At 39.5% G+C, this 19400-nt stretch overlaps 1 protein-coding gene across 3 annotated transcripts; it reads right to left on the reverse strand.

The window, feature by feature from the left end:
- Positions 1 to 82: 82 nt before the first annotated feature.
- Positions 83 to 7689, reverse strand: GNPDA2 (glucosamine-6-phosphate deaminase 2). 3 transcript variants are annotated; one of them, XM_027717702.2, is made up of 6 exons: positions 7572 to 7689; positions 6024 to 6187; positions 5614 to 5715; positions 4976 to 5158; positions 4204 to 4656; positions 83 to 1117 (listed from the first exon to the last, which is right to left on the reverse strand). In XM_027717702.2, exons 2-6 carry the CDS (start codon positions 6145 to 6147, stop codon positions 1059 to 1061), a joined length of 921 nt encoding a protein of 306 aa, XP_027573503.1. In that variant the 5' UTR covers positions 6148 to 6187; positions 7572 to 7689; the 3' UTR covers positions 83 to 1058. The 3 variants fall into 3 exon arrangements, with proteins under 3 accessions (XP_027573503.1, XP_039240845.1, XP_027573502.1); XM_039384911.1 differs by lacking the exon at positions 7572 to 7689 and adding an exon at positions 7234 to 7563; XM_027717701.2 differs by lacking the exon at positions 7572 to 7689 and having other exon boundaries at positions 145 to 1117; positions 4204 to 4378; positions 4472 to 4656; positions 6024 to 7563.
- Between the last annotated feature and the right edge of the window lie 11711 nt (positions 7690 to 19400).

Here is a 19400-nt window from a genome sequence, read left to right on the forward strand (position 1 = left end):
TCATCTTCCTCCTTTGGTGCCTGATCACTCCCTGAAGCCCTGAAGTATTTATGCATGACAATTTATATTAGAAATGAAACAATTTTGAAATTAAGAGATTTATATTTAAGTTTTACTTATATTCAAAGTAGGAAATAACATTCCTTGAAACAGCTCAATGTTTATAATGATACAATGAGAAAGTGATTAACAGTTGGCTTTAAATGACCATTAAATTTGCAGACATTATGTTCCTGTAATTTAACATCTTTTCAGGCATTTAATAGTAACATCAATTATATAATTGAACAGGTACCTCCAGAAAGGAACATTTAGATTTTTCCTTACGTATAAAGCTTGATTACCAAAAATATAAAAATCCTAAAGTAACTTGAAATACATGAGAGGAAAAAGTGCTATGGCAGAAGTTTAATATTTTTATCCGTGAAGTTATAACTTGCAAGAATTTGGTGCATTTTTAGGCACTGTTCTTGTATTTTCATTTGTCTGAACTATACAGCAGGTCTTGAGATGCCCAAAAACTGTTTAAGATAAATTTAAGGCAACCAAGTGCAAAAGCTCAGTGTAGATTAGATACATGTAAACAGAACGTTTCATAGTAGAAATTGTACAACTATTACAAGTCCATAGTATTGACAAAGGCCAAAACCATTCTGCCTAGAGACACAAATGCAAAATGTAGTTACACTAATCAAGCCAAAAATTACAAATTCCAGGAAATAAAGTATCATCTTTAACACAAGGCAGATGCATTACACTGCTGTGCTAGAGTAAGTGCTCTGCTTTTCCCCTCTCTACATAACGTGCAGTCTCTCACAGGTTTATTCTGTTCCATTTAGTGATGTACAACCCAACAGCAAAGCTCCAAATGTTAAAGCAAAATGCACAACACAGCAAACAGATGGAATGTGAATGTACAGATATTGGACCTTTTAAAAAATACAGTACCTAGGATTCCCCCTTTTAAACGGTTTTCAGCATATTGCATAGCAGTGAACTCATCTGCTACCTAAAACGGTTGCTGTTGACCCACATGGAGTTCCTCTTCAATTCTTCTTTCAGTTTTCTTTCATACTGTACAGTGGGTCCACAAGCTTATTGTGCACATGCATTAAACCTTGGGGGGAAAGCAACAATGCCAGCTTTACGTTACTTATAATTTTTCAACATGTCCTTCTATCCACATTTTTATTTGGAGTTTGCTTCAAAGTATACATTTTAAATAGTTCACTGAAGAGAACAATAATATCTGTTTAAAGCAATTTAAAATCGGAGACAGCATATATATATATTCCTGTATCACTTGCGTACTAATGATATCTGCAGTATAAACTGAGCAGGGATCAGACATTTCTCTGATAACAGACCCAAAAAGCAGATCTGGAATGCTTCCAAATTCACTGAATACATCTTTTGTTCTGTATTAAAAACTGCATAACAGCAACATAATTCCCTCACACCATAATTTGTCATAAAAATCAGATATACACATAGTGATACTTTTACAGCTTGAATTCTTCAACTGCAATGTTCTAGCATTGTGGTATCACTGTCTGGTCCTAGACAGGCAAAAGCAAACTAAAACTATCCAGACTGTTAATGCAGATTCAGAATTTCAGTAGTTCAACTGAAATTCAAACTGTTCTAACTGGGCTTTTTTTTTTTTCCTCATACAAGTCATCCATAGCTATGACTGGGGGTGTTATTTTTTTCCTACTCAACTACTTCAATTCTGGAAAAACCTGAAGAGCATTTAACAAAAAAAGATGCTTCCCTCTTTACTTTGTTATTACTTAGTAAAAATGTTACCTATATCTACCTATGTATGACACTGGGTCACTGGCAGGTTTTTAAACTTCATTTCACCTTAAGGACTAATAGCAGTAACTGATCAACATTCACAATCTGCAAAGTAAAAGTCCATTTTAGCATCAAACTAAAGACTAACTTCTAAAATTAAAATACGCAACATTACGAGTCATTTTCTTAAATACCATGAAATAAATATGCAAGTAGTACATAAATACCTTTGCTAGATGATGCACCTGGTGGCAACCTTAGTGTCTCTGCAGCAACATGCAATAACTATACAATTTTAAGGTCATTACTGTAGTGACCACAACAAAAGGCATTTTATGCAGCATCTATTACTAATCATTGTGTCATCATTTAATATAAAATGCAGATATTAGATCAAGTATAATATTTTTCAGTTTAACAGTGAGAAAAATTAAGTATACATTTGCTATAAAGTCATTTGTACTGAAAGAGTAACAGCTGCACACACTGCTCAAACTAGAAACATGTTTTGAGCTTCCTACCAGTGTTTTCCTCTTCTAAAAAGGGGAAATGAAAAGGAGATAATTACTCACTTCCTAGACGCATGAAAAATGCTTACTAAGTATTGCCTCTGCCATACTTAATGAAGAATATTTAAATCCTATTAGTGAAATTGTTACAGGAAAATCAGTAAGAAACAAAAGGGTTTTTTTAAGGTATGCGTCCCACTGTATATTCAAGTATGTTTTGGATAAACAGATTTCTGCATACAGTTTTAAAAGGAGCATGCACAAGTATGCAAAAAACCATCCTAAACTAACTTATCTGCAGAAAAATCAGTAAATTCAAAATTCATTTTGTTTCACTCTTCAAGAAAGTTATCTTCCCTTTTGCCATAAGGACATTTAAGTACACTTCATACTTTTAGCCTATAACAGGTTTTCAGAAAGTTAGAAAAAAGTGGAGTAAGTTATTCTATTTACCAGCCAGCATGGTACTTGATTATAAAAAAAAAATAAAATTGCAGTTTCATATAGTACCTTGAGAATTTTTAAGTAGTGAAAAATCCCAGTAAATCACTACCGTAAATAGCAGTATTGAAGAACTATCTAGCTTCCTTAAGAAATCTAACCTAAAGATCAAGATTCAGAAATAATTCCAAATTTGACCCACATTGACCTCTCCTTCATCTTTAAAAGGGAAAATCTCACTGATTTGAGAGTAGGTAAAATTAAGCAAGTTTACGCTAAACAGTCTTTTTAAGCATTCTATTGCTGTATATTGTGGGGTTATTCAATACAGTGTGACACAACAGCACACATTCATAAATTGTAGCCCTTGATGTTTTTAAAGCAATGTTCAGTGTCATTCATACCTAGTAATTCTACATTATGTTTATCTTTCCCAAGTATAGCCTCTGTTTATATGAAATATAGGATAATGTTTAAAATTTATCCAAGCAGTTAAAGAAGCTTATCTTTGAAAACAACAATATCTAGCAGTGCGATACAGCTAAAGACTAACCCTCCCCCCTACCCTGCAAATACACAGCGGAGGACAGCATACTGAAAAAATCCAAAATTAACAAATTGGCCACAAGGATAAAAATCACAGTAATGTCCGAATTGCAGTCTAATACATATATGAGCACTGCTGATACAATGCTTTAAAAAAGAATTTAATAAATTACAATCTTGATCTCTGATACCTCAACTACTACAGGTACCCATGCTAGTGAGAAAGACGATCATTTCACACAATTCCATGTGCTGTGCTAATACAGTCAGGAGAAAACTACTTTTCTTAGCTTCTAACAGTCTCAATGAAACAATTCAAATTAGGAAGTCTCAATGACTATCAAATATCCTGACTTCAATTTTGCCCCAATATACCTACTACAAATATGAAAAGCACAGTACAAGTGTGCAATGTGTTCAAAGTCAGTATAGATTGTTATGCTAATTGCACTGAATGAAAAATGTCCTCGTGTGGCTTCCAAGTCTGTATCATACATTTCCAGTTTACTAGACAGCATGTTACAGCACACAGCAAAGGCAGCATGAAAATATATCAGGAGTAATAAATGTACTGAGTTTTTTTAAGTGAAACTTTCCATTATAGTTATGACCTGTATTCTGGAACACTGCTGCTGTTTGATGTGAAAGATTACTAAATTATTGTTTCAAACTAGAAGCAAAGGAAATGTTTCTCCCAAGTAGATTTGTCAGGAATATAAGCAGCACAAGTTATGCCTCCTAGCAATTTTCCATACACAAGAAATAAGTTAACAGTTAGTATTTTGAACATATAACATTATGCATTAGGTACTGTAAAGTGTTGAAGGCTCAGACTTAAATCAATATAATTTTAAATCTGTTGGGTTTGCATTTTTTGAACACATGTAACCTCCGATTCAGTGCTCACCTTTAAAGTACTTCACAGTTTTGACTCTTAGTTCTAAAGTAGCATCTTCATCACACACAAAGATAGTGCGAGGGTGTTGCTGGAAAGCAGAAACTGTCCACATATGATTGACTCCTTCTTCAATTGCTTTGTACAGTGCAAAAGCCTTATGTGCACCTGTTATAAGAATCATCACCTGCAAAACAAAGGTCTCTTTACTTTCAATCCCAGTATCAATACCAACTAGTCTTGAAAACACACATGCAACTAGAACTAAATGAGTTCTTACTTCTCTAGCATCCATCACTGTACCCACACCAACTGTAAGCGCCATAGTTGGTACTTTAGATAAGTCTCCATCAAAGTATTTAGCATTTGCCAAAATGGTGTCCATTGCTAAAGTCTTTAATCTTGTTCTTGAAGACAAACTTGATCCGGGTTCATTGAATGCAATGTGGCCATCTGGACCAATGCCTTTTCAAAGTTAAAAAAAGTAAATCATTCCAGACCTGAGTCAACAAATATCCTCAAACATCTTAAATGAATAAACAATTTTAAGAACTCATTCTTTCCCCATTTTCAATAAAAAACATTCTAAACTTAATTTAATTAAGTCATTAGAAACTTGGACACCAACCATTCTGTTTTGGTATTCATACTGATTTTTTGTTAGTTACAGAACTTTCTTGCACCATAACTGAAAAGTCTAGGTTTGGCCAAGTCATGAAAATAATGATTAAAGAATCAGTGTACATGCTTGAATAGAAACTAACCATAAAGCATTTCCTCATACCTCCAACAAACAGATCAATCCCTCCCGCTTCTTCAATTTTCTTTTCAAATGCATCACATTCCGCCTGTAAGTCTGGAGCGTTCCCATCAAGGATATGAGCATTATTTGGATCTATGTCAATATGCTTAAAGAAGTTATTCCACATATAGGAATGATAACTCTCTGGATGATTTCTAGGGAGCCCTGAAATCATTTAGAGTGAAATTAACATAAGACAAGATTTAACCAAACAGCCTTAATTCTAGTTTATTTGTAACCGATGTAGGGCATGCAAGGCAAACCTAACTGAGTCAGATAAAGCAAGTTTGGAAATAACATTGAGAAGAAAGTTTTCCTGTTGGCATGCACAAGGTAATTGGTTTGCATTCACTTCACATATGTCTTATCACAAAGAGTATTAAGTCTTTAACAGACATGCAGTCACAATATTACATTACAATGTCCTTTCTGCACTGTTTATTTTTGCATTTTTGTAGATAAATAGAGAAAAATGCTTAAGATGACCCCATGGACAGAAATTTAACATAAGAGTACAAACATACTAGACTGATCTCATTCTTTGACAAAGTATTTAATAGTTTTTATAAGGAGGAAAAAAATAACAGTACAGTGTGTTCTCAAATAATAGCGCATCTTACCTACATACTCATCCATGTTGAAAGTCTTTACATATTTGAAAGAGAGATCTCCATTTTTGTGATATTCTATCAGCTTTTTGTAGCATCCCAAAGGCGTACTACCTGTTAAATAAAATTTTTCTACTATTCTATGTATCTGCACAACATTTTCAGTATATTTAAATCTCTTTGTAGTCAAATTTTGCTACAATACTTTTAAACATAAAAGCAATCTGCTATTTCTCATTTAGTATTTCTAAGCTTCTCAAACATTAAAACTTTTCACACAAAGCAAATCCATATTTTAAAAAAATTATGTTGGAGTATTACCAAAAATAACACTTATGTTCTTTTAAATACTGTATCTACTAGCAATGATACAAACATTGTTCTAGGTTTACTTATTTACACAGACTTTGAATAAAACTTGCCTGTTGGTAGACCAAGCGTGAAATATCTTCCTTGACTTGGCTTGAACTGGATTATACGATTACAGATGTATTTTGCTGCCCATTCACTAGCCTGATCATAATCTTCAAGAATTACTAGCCTCATTGTGGCAGTGAGGAACTTGTATTATAAAACAAACTTAAACCTGGAGAAAATGTCAAAGTTTTAAAAATAAGCACCCTATGAATAGTTGTAAAACTCTTAGATAACAGTGGAGATAAAAAATAACCTTTCATGCCGATCACTTGCATAAGCATAACACATTCTTGCAGTCCTAGTTCAAGCTGGACAATCAAAAGCAAAGCTACAGAATCCAAATGAAAGATTCCAGTCAAAATATTTATTAAAATTCACAGACTAATTTAAAGTAACTTATAGGAAAAAGCTAAACCAAAATATGAATAAGCCATTTTGAACTTCAACATTTTAGTCAAGTTAGAAAAGAGGAAATATTCAAACGCTGAGATTAACTCCTGTTTCTTATGACCAACTGAAGGCCTAGAATTTCAAAAACAAGGCCCAAAATAGCCCCATGTTTCTCTATTTAAAATACCTAATTGGAAGTAAATAATTAAAATTCTTTTCACTGCCATTCTAGCTCCATAAAATGCTTCAGTATGTTTATTAATCTGCAAAAAAAAGTTAAAGCATTAGATATTCGAAATGTGACCTCATATTATCTTTCCCTGCGAATTGTAAACCTTTTTTCTTTTCAACGTAACTTTAAACAGAAGTTTAGAAAGCTTTATTTTGAGCGCAATGGTATCAATTTCTAAGATGAATATCCAGAAAAGAAGCTTGCTCGCTAGATGTATACAAGCATCTCTTGCATTTAAGTGAAACTCATTTTACCATGAGAGTTTAACAGAGTCAGGTAATTACCAGAAAGACTGGGGCTCTTGAGCCAGTTTGTGATGTATTATTCTTCTCTTCCCAGGTCTGAATGTGCTTGGTATTAGCCATAAAACAACACAGCTGCCAGAAGCCCAAGGCCAACTAAGTGCCAAACCACCTGTAGTGCACACTACTCTTAGCTGACCCAAAACGAGAGTCTGGTTTTAAGCACAAATATGAATTAAAATACATTTGTGTTTCACAGGGTGACATCTGTTTGTCCCACTAGAAGAAGAAAGAAACGCCGTGTGCTGCTTCCTCTCCACGGGCAGTTGAGCCGTGACAAGTCAAACTCACCTTTGCAGAGGAAACGCTATTACACAGACACCAAAAGGAGCTCACATACATCCCCGAGGAGCACAGAAAAGCAGGCCAGCAGGAAGAGACCCCGCGGCTTTAAGGGCGGCCTCATAAACCTCCAGCGATTTTTCCCTGGAAACACGGGGATGCTCTTCGACAGCAGCGACCCGCGGACCGCACCAGAACGACCGCGGATTTTCGGCTGAGGGCACTTTCTTGGGGGTGTTGGTAAACCCACACTGCTGGAGAAAGAAACCCACAGCCGGACCGCAGCCGGCGCAGCCCGGGGCCCGCGGCCTCCCCTCCCCACGGCCCGCGGGCCCCGCCCCGCTCACCCCCGGAGAGCCCGCGGCGGCCACGAGCGGCACCAGCACGGGGAGGACGAGGAGGAGCAGGATGAGGAGCAGGATGAGGAGCGGGAGGAGGACGGAGAGCGCCGCCCGCCCGCAGCTCCCGCCCCGCCGCCTCCAGGAGAGCCCAGCGCGACCCGGAAGCGCCTGGTCAAGACGGGAAAAGGGTTTGTTTTCCTGCTTCCATTTCCGGGCGCTGTGGCTGGTGCAGGGTGGGGGTGAGAGGGTGCCGGTCCGCCAGCACCCGGGGGGTCGGGAGCTGCTGGGGGCTTTGACAAAACACCGGCGTGCTTCCCACTCCACTTGTTGTAAAATGTGGAATACGTAAAATTTTCTTAAGAAAGGATGTTCTTTGATTTTTATATACTTTCAAGCCTAAACAACGAGAAAGGAGATTTAATCCGTGAAACAGAGAGCAGCCAACAAGCTCTAAGTGATGTCCAGGTGTTAGAAAGACAAATTACTTGTTGGTAGAATTGCCTTTTTAAGGTTTAGGACTTGACGTGTTTCAATGATCTCAAACCTAGGGGGAGGTTAACAAAGCTTGGGAAGAAGGATGAACTACTGAGAGTGGACACAAAGATGCAGAATTTACAGGCCACAAGAACATTTGGCAGAACTCCCAAGATAAGGAAGAAATTCATAAAGCCAACTCAGCAACTGTGCTGAATCAGCTCCCACTGGGTAAAAGATAATTCTGGCAGGGGGAAATCGTGACCACTAACTCATGGACCACTTACCCAAGAAACCCACCAACTCAAGAGAACGACCGAGCACGCAGACTAATCAGGATGAGAAGCGAGAGAGTCATTAACCAGCAGAAGATAGAATACTAATTAATAAGAGAACTATGTAACTTGTAGCCAATGGACACTAATTCCTGTGTTTGCTAAAATGTATAAATAGTGAAAAGTTTTGATAGTTGTGTGCTAGCTTTGTGGATTTGCCACCCAGCACCCCTTTCTAAGCAGATTTGTAAATTAACACCTTGACTCTGTGTGGGGATTTGCCTCTTGCACAGGTGACAGAACATTTTGGCAACACAAGCTGGAGCAGTGCATAAGCCCTTCTCTTGGATTCTCTGTTATATGAGAAGTAGGTGACACTAAGATTCTAATGGAAAAAGTTCTCTCTTCCTCTAACTTAAATGTTTACATGAAGCAGTAACAAAAAGGCTGTTTGTAGTTACTGAAAAAGAAAAATAGGTAAAGCATCAGCTTTTTGGTGGATGACAAATTGACCATGAGCTGGCAGCGTGCCCTTGTGGCCAGGAGGGCCAATGGTATCCTGGGGTGCACTGGGAAGAGTGTAGCCAGCAGGTTGAGGGAGGTGATCCTGCCCCTTGACCCTAGCGAGGCCACACCTGTGGCCAGTTCTGGGCTCAGTACAAGAGAGAGAAAGAACTATTGGAGAGGGCTCAGCAAAGAGCCACAAAGATGATTAGCAGTTAGGAGCATCTCTCTTATGAGGAAAGGCTGTGGGAGCTGGGCCTTTTTACTCTAGAGAAAAGAAGACTGAAAGGGGATCTCATTAATGCATGTAAATATCTCAAAGGTAGATGCCAAGAGGATGATGCCAGACTCTTTTTGGCAGTGCTGAGTAACAGGACCAGGCGTGATGGCCGTAAACTAACAAAAGTTCCACCTCAGCATGAGGAAGAACTTTACATTGAGGGTGTCAGAGCACTGGAACAGGCTGCCCATGTAGGTCATGGACTCTCCCTGTCTGGAGACATTCAAAACCCACCTGGACTCATTCTTGTGTCACTTGCTCTAGCTGACCCTGCCTTGATGGGTGAAGGTGAGATCTGGATGATCTCCAGAGGTCCCTTCCAACCCTAACGATTGTGTGGTTCTCTGATTCTGTGATTCTATCTCTTTTTGCTTTTAAAGCAGTCAAGTAATTTCATAGTCATAGCAAGCTATAAATAAATAGCTGTGGTTTGATAGGTCTTGGTGGCAGGGAAAGGGCTAACAGTCTGAAAGGGTGGTGCTTCAGAAAGTAGTGGGAAAACTGTAGTGGAGGGGTGAGCAAGTAACATAATTCTGAATATATGTGTATGCACATACTGTAGGCTTCACTGAGGCCTTACCATATTAGAAGACCAGAATAAATCTGTTTACTGACCAGGAGCATAACTGGTTGTGGAAAAACATCATGATTGATAGGTAAAGGAAGAGAAGCTAATAAAGGGGAGTGTGTGTTTCAAAAAAAAAAAAAAAAAGAAATCTGGGGTCATACATGAGTACAACGATACATTTTCTGATAACCTGTCTAGCAAGATTTCAAAATATTGAGAAATACTTTGCCAAGGGCATGAAATATGTGTTTGCAAGCTTGTGAGGAAAAATATATCTTACTGAAGTCTTGGGCTTAGCATGCAACAATTAAAAATACCCTTTGTTTCAAAATCTGCCTTTCATTTGAATTCAACTTTCTAATATAAGCAACTTGATTTTAGCTCATGCATGTTCTTCTGATAAAGTCTTTATCTCAGAAATTTTGCCAGGTCCTAAAAAATATTTTCTCTTACACCATTTCCTGAGTCATGCTCTGAGCCTCTGATGCTCTCATTGTTCCAGAGTACGTTTGCAATGGAAGTTATTTTCAGATATGTAATTAAGACTAGTTAACACATTTCTTTGTTATTGCTACACACCTAGGTGCCTATAGGCCTGATATCACACCCCTCCCCTGAACAGTAGGGGAGATTTTTTCCTTGCCTTAGTGAACTCTTATTCTCTGATATGTAAGCTTAATTTAAGAGATTACATAATTATTTTGCATGGTCAGGTATCCAGTTGTCCTTCTCTCTCCAACAGCTCCCTATTATCCTGCTAGGACTGTCTGTTCACTTTCTTTGCATCCTTAGTGTTGCCAGCTTCTAAGAGACTCTGCTTTACAGTGCTCCTGAAGGTAGCAACAATGGGCTCTACCTTGCTAAAATCTTTACTAGCTACCTTGATCTCGAGATGGTCAATTGTTTCTGAGGATTTTTACTCTAGTGTACACTTGCTACCTGCTACCTTGACATGGTTGGAATGGAGCATGCCCAAATGGATGGTACAGCAAGAATTGCTAGTTTGGGTTATCCCTGTTTTTCTTGGCAGAAAGGCATCATTCAGCTTTCAGGCTTCCCATATCTGACTCCATTTTTAGATATACTCTGTAGATATGACCCTACCATATATTTCTTATCCTGCCATAGTCCATTGGCTTTGCTCATCACTCTGCTTGTGAAGTTGTTATGGGAAACTTGAGATCTTTCACACAAGTTCTGTTGGTTTCTACAACTTGAAAATACTTTTTTTTTTCATCACTACAGAAGACTCTTAAAATTCACTTAATAGGATCCTCCATATTGCATATTCTCCAGGAGGTCACAGAATATGTGATGTACTGCTCTGCACTCAGTAGAACTTGCCCTTTGTCCTGCTGCCTCTAAATTCTGAACAACTTGTCTGTTGCCTTTGTAGAAAACTTGGCAATGTTATCAAGTATTTCTATTAGACAGACAAATTGCCTGTCTTTTGTGAGCATATTCAATTCTGACTCTCCTTGTTAGTATGCTAATGCCTAGGGTATGATTTTTCCAAGTCATTCTTCAGATTTTCCTTTCTAATTAGAAGCAGATGGAAAATGCTCTATATGCACTGAATGTTGTTGCTAACAATTACTAATTAAGATTTTGCTAATTAAAAACAAATCTTAATTACTTACTAGTTTTCATTGAGTAGCATGACTAGAGATTTCCTAAAATCTGACAGTTATAGCATTTAAAATCCCAGTATCTTTCTCTTGCTTCTGGAAGCAGTCTTTCTGTGATAATTTTTTCCTTTTATTTTCTTAATGGCCCCTTCTGTTAAGTATTAATTCATTTACTCTCTTGATGGTGATCTAATTTTTATACATTTGCTATGATCAGGTGGCTTTTGTGCTTTTTTTTTTAAGCCTGCGTTTAAGTGACTCTGAATTTAAACTAGGGGTACTGCAATAGTAACCAAGCTACACTGAATTTTACCTGAGGAGGGCCACCTCAACTTCAGCTGAATCCAGTCTTTTAACAAGGTAGATATTCCTTCAGATTCACTCCTTTTTAGTTGGAAGAACAAAGGGTCCTGCCCAAAGCTGGGACCTATGAAGGAAAATTACTAAAATGGATGCTGACATGCAGGAAAGACTCTGAGAAGAAAACAAAAAGGTTGCAGTAAAGATATTTGCCAAGACATTAAATGTAGAGGTTGAGAGACAAGTGAAAAGACTTTAAATTCACCTTGGTGAATTAAACTCCTATACTGAGTCTGACTGAGGTGGAGTTAATCTTCCCCAGAGCAGCCCTCACAATGCTGTGCTTTGCATCGGTAGCTAGAAAGGTGTGGTTAACACCCCACTGTTCTGGCTACTGCTGAGCAGCCCTCCCCAGCATCAGCGTTGTCTCTCCAACATTCCCCATGGCCAGGAAGCTGAGAGTCGGCAAGATCTTGGGAGGGGACACAGCCAGGACACCTGACCCAAACTGACCAAGGGGATATTCCATAATATATGACATCTGCTCAGATATAAAAGTTAAGAGAAAGGGGGAGGGAGGGGCATGCATTTTTACAATGTTTGTCTTCCACAGCAACTGCTATCTGTACTGAAGTCCCACTTCCCAGGAAGTGGCTGGACATTGCCTGCTGATGGGAAGTAGAAAATAGATCTTGTGGTTTACTTTGCTTCCATGTGCAGCCTTTTCTTTATCAAACTGCCTTTATCTTGGTCTGTGAGGGATTTGTGTCCATCTTATTTTCTCTCGTGCTGTCCTGCTGAGGAGGGAAGTGATAGAGCAGCTTGGTCAGCACCTGGTGTCCAGCTGGGGTCAACCCACCACAACTCTGCTGTGTAACAGGTGTGCAATCAAGAATAAGGATGCAAAATAACATAGCAGCTGAGACCTATAAAAGGGTAATAACTGTATGGGGAGAAGGAAGAAACATGCAGGGAAGATTTTTTTTTTTTTCCAGAACTCTGAAAGAATGTGAAGATAGTGGTTGTTACCCCTAGTATTCCATTTAATGTCACGGGGTCAATAGCCTTCTGTTTTCCTGTGGCGAAAGCATACTGAATTTCTGGTAACTTAATTTGTCTTCTGGACATAAGCCTGAGGAGACCAAATCCACTTGGCAGCTTTGCTTACTTCTCACAATGACTGAAGATAGTTTCACATGTGCATTGCGTCCCTGTATTTGTCACAGCTTTCTCCAAAACTTCTTTGCTTAGATCTCACCACATTTCTATCAAGTGGGAAGTAATGGCATGTGACATTCCTGTGAGTTTATGTTTTATGCAACAATCTTGTTGCATAAAACCATTTTCCAGTGCAATAGAAAACATCAGATTCTATGATGCCAGGAGTATGTCAACAGAGACACAAATGAATATCTAGCTAATATTTAGAATCATCTACATTTTCATAGGCAAGGCTTTGAGTCAGTTTGTGAAGCTTTATGCAGTAACAGATAAGCACCCTATGCTTTTGCTTTCCATTTCTGTTCTTGCTGTGTTGGTGCTTCCTGCATGGGTCCTGGTAGTCTGTACCAAAAGAGTTACTCAGTACCAGCTGGCTCTGAATGTAAGAGCCATTCGCTACAGAGTAAGCAATAAAGGTGATGAACGGAGAGGTGTGTGACTTAAGTATTTATTGCACCAGCACCCTGTTACCTTTTTGCTGGTGAACTCTTTAGTTCTTCAGAGTAGGGATTCACTGTGGGTTCAGTGTAATCGTTACTACTTCATTTTGCCACGTAGAGGGAGCTGATGCTGATCATTTTCCTGTGTGTGCCTGAAGTGCCAGGATATTTCTCTGCAAGTACCTCTGCCAGAATAAACAGGTGGAGGTGCCTGCTACATTCCCTTTAGATCAGATCTTTCCCTTGTTACTGATGTGAGTGTCAGCTGCCTTGTAGGTGTGGTGCATGAGTTGCTGCTTGGCTGTGCCCCTGCACTGTGGGACATTCTTGATATATGTAGGGATATTGAGAGAAATTTTTGACAGTGCTCTCGTCTGCTGTTAAAGCCTGTTCCTTTCAGAGTGCACAGTTTCGATGTTTACCATTCCTGTCCTTTCTTATCTCTCTCCCCTTTCCTAATCCACTCCTCCCCTGAGCTGAATGAGTGAGCCTTTCCAGCCCTTCCAGGAATATGACTGGGCTGAAACGTGTATAACAGGTAGTCCACTTGACTCATCTGGTGTCTTTGGTGAAGTGAAGATGCTTCTAAAGGTAGAAATAAAGCATGAGGTCCTTTGCAGGCTTAAGACAAAAGTTGTCCCTCTACTCAAGTGCTGTGTGATGAGGAGCCTTTTTTTTCCCCTTTACAGGGAACCCCTCTCTGGTCCAGTGCTTCATGGAAGTGTTATCAGTGAAGAATCGTTTCTGAGGTTTTTTTGCACAGGGTACTGTGGTAGCTGTTAAGGAGCAAGAGTGTATGACAAGGGATTTGGATATTCACTCATTATGCTGACTCTTGTCTGCCCTGTTAGGCAGTCTGATTAAAATATGGGTGGGCTGATTCACATCATCTGCAGGACCATCACCAGTGCTGAGCGATGGGGGGAATAAGACATCTGTCCTGGGTGGTTGAATTCTAGCTAATCTTAAGCATCTCCTTCAGAAAAAAGTGAATAGCCTGAATATGAAGGTTTTATACAGAATGAGTGAGTATAGAGTGAATATATGAATATGGAGTCAAATGAATTCCAGACCAAGTGGCAATATTTCAAAATTTAGCTAGCATAGGTCTTTTCATTTCAGATTTATACACGGATAGACTTTCAGTTTTAACCGCACATGTGATGGGAAGATAAATATTATTTTTTCTCAGGATGTCACAATGCAGGTACCCAGTATATCTGTAGCCCTGTGTCACAATATACTGTCAGCCAAATGACTGCTTGCATTTCTCTGCCTCCTCTACCATCATATTTTGAGAGGACAGGGAGAGCACGGTAAAGCACAGAAGGGGAGGGACTGACCCTGATGTGACTGCTGCATCTAGAATGACATGTTGCCATGTGCTGCTCAAAGGCAGTGAGAAAGAATTGGAGGTAGTAGGTCTTTTTGTAGAGATATTATTGAGATTGGGTGCAGAAATATACTGGATGTGTTTAGTACTCCATCCTGTTCCAGCCACACAAATGGGAAATAGTTTCTGAGGTTTTGCAGCCAGCAAACCTTTTACAACCTTATCCATAGGCAGCCAGCTGAGTGCTTCTGCGTGTTTCTGGGTATACATTATTTATGAGTATCAAGAAACCAAGTCCCTAGTACTCATGAGAATATTCTCATTTCACAGTGTTTGTGGAAAACTAAACCAGGATTTGAAGTTTCACGCTAGGTATTCGAAGGTGACGGGAGATAACCGGAAGAGTCATGCTCAGTGTTTTTATTAGCACTGGAAAAGGAAATAATGTTGCATCTCGTTTAATATTGCTGCTTTTTAGGAAACGGGCAGTGCGGTAGTTCGGGCAGTCTGACGGTGCGTGGGACCTGCCCGGCGGGGCCGCCAGGTGGCAGCAGGGGCCGGGCTGAGGTGTGGCTTGGGAGGGTCGGAAGCGCTTTTACAGCCTCGTCTGCAGGATGTGCCCGAACTGCTGATGCGTGCTTGTCTGGGCTCACTTGGTATTTTGTGTGCTATCATTTTAACTAGAGGCTTTCCCAATCTACTCACACTTGGCTGCAGCAGCCCACTATCAGTAGAGCTTAGAAAATGGTTATCGTGCAGCGCAGCTGCTGAAGTGTGGGTCCTACCTGGGACCCACTGTTTCCTGAAAGGGAAGATAATGGTTCTTGCCTGATGTGGGGATGTTACAAAAGAACTGAGAAAACAAAAGTCTTAAATTCTTCTCCCAGGGGAATTCCGTTTCTGTAATCCTTACAAACAAGAACATCCTGACACCAGAGGGTGAGCTGACTGTACCATTTGTGGTTGTATATGTACCTGTTCCAGAGACAAAACAGCTGATCTATATGTGAGCTCCTTTTACAACCCCTTTTTCTCTCTTAATGCATAATTGACTTTTTTTTGGTAGAATTTTTGTTCTCATGTGAGGACCCATGGATCTCCTATGGGAATGCAGGTGTGTGGCTGTTCCCACCCATTCTACTCCTGTCCTGGGACCAGTCAAAACTTCACACAGACTGTGGCACTGGAAAGTACTGATCATTCTCATCAACTTGTTAGTATAATTTTGAACTTTGAGAGATATAAATTATAACAAAGTTAAATATTGCCTTTAGAAATCTATTTATATGTCTTACAACTATCTTAGGTTTATGGTGGTCATGTGAGAAAACATGAGATGAGAGAATATTTGGACATGACAAAGCTTCCAGAAAGTATATTTAATTGTACCAAACTGATGGTGTGGTGTATATATACATATATATATATATATATATAGTCTGATGATGTGTATATATGTATTTATATATAATAGTTCATTATTTCATTCAACTTTTTGGATTTCTGTTGCCATGTCTCAAGCTAAGGGGGTGGTGATCAGCAGGCAGAGGAGTTGAAAGACCTGAGGCCAGGATTGTCCCTTGCTCTCTAACACTGCATCCTTTATTTCTTTAACAAAGTCCTTGTAGAGCCAGACTTTCCGAATACATACTCTTTTTTTAAGATCTAAAAATATACAGAATGCAACCCATTTACTTCAAAACCTATAAAATCTATTCATACTCTAGAGGTGGGATAATACTGGTACGGAATTTGAAAAAATGTGCATGTCTTAATTCACCTCGAGGTTAGCACAGTTTGTGAAAGAAAATACATTTGTGGTTGACATTACCTTGGGCTTTAAGTGCTTTTAGCAGGCACTAGGGGAAGCTTGAAACTATACCAGGATCTGGCTTAGGTAGACTGAGCATGCAGAAAGAATCTGCCATTCCAGAATCTCCTGCATCTTCTAGGAGCAGAGGGAGACAAATCACAGTCATAAAGTAAGAAAAGCAGGAAAGCATGGGCAAATGTTTAGGATGGCTACTGTTTGCTAAACTCTTGGAGTTGCACCTGGAGACAATTTGTCAAAAAGTTTAGTCTCTCTCCCTGTGGGCATGGATATAAGGGTGGCATAGGCCAAATGACTTACTTGAACAGCGAGTTATGGTATGTCACTGGTCTTTGGTTAAGAGTTTGCTCATAAGACTGAGTGTGCCTCGCCATGATCAGTGTGCTTTCCTTAAAGATCACACTCATTCTTTTTCCACCTTCCTCTCATAGTCTTTCCCTGCCATACTAGATATCCTTCGCTGGCAGGAAGGATAGGGCCTCTCCTAGGCTTACTTTGAACAATGTAGACAATGGGTAAAGACACTTTTCAGTGAATAATTTGTCTAGCTACATATAAAAATAGTCGCAGACTTCTAGAGTTGTCACACTGCTTGTTGGCTCGAATTGGCCTTTTTAGCCGCCAGCGTGCTTGTGACAAACGTGGGTAGAGACCTTTCCCAAATCTTCGTTTGCGAAGCCCAGCCATGATGATTTTCATTCTCTTAGGCAATGCTTATGACAATGCCCCATTTCACTTAATTTGCATGTTATCAGGGATAGGAATGTTTTGTCTGTTAGTCGAAAACATGTACTTTGTGCTGAACTCCTTTCAAAAGTTTCAGGTTGGTTGCTGTCCACATGTAGTGGGACAACAGCTAGTACGCTGGGAGATGTTTCTTCAGGCTGCTCTAGCAGTCCCCCAGGATGTTTAGATAATACAGAAAACAGGCTTCATGTTACCTTCTGTGGCTTTTGCTGAGGTACAAGGCATACTTTGAGAGATTCTAGGACATACTCTGGGAGCTGGGATGACCTTTGCGTTTGTGAAATGTTTGAAGAATTTGTAGATCCTGGCCCTGACTTGTGCTGCAATCTCTTCTGTGTTGATCCTGCTCCCACCTTAGGGTTTTTATCTTGCAAGGACAGGGGCCTCTGCTTGTGGCAGTAAGATTGTGAATAGAAAACTAGGTAGGGCAGGCTCAGGCCAGATCTTAATAGGAGACGTACTGGCCCATATTAATTATTTGGATTAGCATATACAGCATTTTTAAAATTATTTCCTCTTTTCACCTGTGCAGAGCAGAGATATGAATTAGAATGGGGACAGATTTGTGAGTGATGATAGCAAAAGCTTGCAGAAACATTTCTTAAATAGATTTTAAAATAAGTTTACCAGTATAATTAATCTCTAAATTTTATTAGCCTTATCCCTAGAATGACTGTCCTCCTATAATAGCAATGAGCCTGTGTTTCTAATTGCTTGTTGTCACATCTCCCCCTCTCTATTTTTCATACCTCTGGTAAGGTTATAAAGTCTTACTAGGAAATAAAAAAGCATTTCTGCCGTATGTATGTGATTCCATGAGACAGATGAACGATGGTTGCAAATTGTGATTTTTAGCTGTTGGTCTGATTCGTGGCTTGAATTGCTGGAACATTTTCATGGCGTGTCAGGCTGCTTGCACTCTGAAATTCAGTCTCATGCCTGTGTTGCTACAACTGACATCTGTTTCGGTAACCTGCAGCCAGTGTTCCCCATGAGTTTCTGTAATTGCTGTTGGCAAGTGACACAGCCAGATTATGTCTAGGAGTAGATGATCCTGCTGATTTCAATTTAGGCAAGGCATGAATCCACAAACAAGAAGCCACGAACAGTTGGAACGAGTCAGCTCTTAACTGATTCATTGATGTATAGTAGAGGTGTACTGAGAACAAATCACATGGACTGTTTTTAGCATACAGATGGCCACGTGCTTAAAGAAGATCTTCTCTGTTCATTTTGGGGATATGTCAAATGCTCTTTGACTAAGAATAAGGGATAGTTGCCTCCATCCTTTCAGCTGCTTCCAGTTCAAAACCAAGAAGCACTCACAAGGCTAAATTCCTTTCTCCATCATAGAATCTGCAGGGCTAAATGGACCTTTGGTTTGATCCATTACAGCTGTTAATAATATAAATTAATAAAAATAAATTAAAATTTGGTCACTTGCATATTTATCTCAGATGGGGAACTTTCCTCACACAGCAGAAGCCAGCTGAGAAGAACATGCTGTTGGTCAATGCTGTAGAAAAACAGTGTAAGCTGGAAATGCAAAGAAAAGCTGAGAGAACCCAAGAGAAAAGTGAAGACGGGCTTGTGGGAGAGAACAGCTAGAAAGAGGAGGTGATATAGAGAAGTATGGTCGTACTGCCTCCCATCCTGCATGAGCTGGGTGTCATTTCTGTGCACAGTGGTCCAAAAAAAATTTTGTGTCAGGGTTTAGGTTACATGGTGGCCTCTTACAGGTTTTCAGTCATGCACATGAATTTAATTTGCAAAGCCTTTTTCCTGTACAAGTTTAATTGTGCTTCTTGTACTACACCATCTCATCTAATGAACTTCCCCAAAAGACCTCTTCTTTTTCCAACTCACTTTCTGTGAGTCCAAATGCAGTGGTTTCCTTTCCTTCTCCAATTCTCAGCTTAAATGTCTCCTACCTCCACCTCTCTCCCAGTTCATAGGGCAGCTGGTCTGCATGACCACGTTGGTTTGCAGGGTGATGGGTGTACACAACAAGCTGTGTATGTCCCATGGGCTGGGCAAGAGACCCTCCGAATCTGAAACTCCTCACTTGAGTTCCAGCTACTGACACTGGTAAAGCAATGTACTGAGGGCAAGCAGCAGTTACATATTTCACTGCAGAGTCCCCATAATCCCAGAGGTTTTTCTGAAAGGCATGACAATTCATTGAAGTGTTTGTCTTTCCTGCATGTCTCCTAAGTAGGAGACACCAAACTTTT

The sequence above is a fragment of the Pipra filicauda genome, unplaced genomic scaffold (assembly GCF_003945595.2).
Source record: "Pipra filicauda isolate LSUMZ 115617 unplaced genomic scaffold, ASM394559v2 scaffold116_size3395265_pilon, whole genome shotgun sequence".
Taxonomy (NCBI): domain Eukaryota; kingdom Metazoa; phylum Chordata; class Aves; order Passeriformes; family Pipridae; genus Pipra; species Pipra filicauda.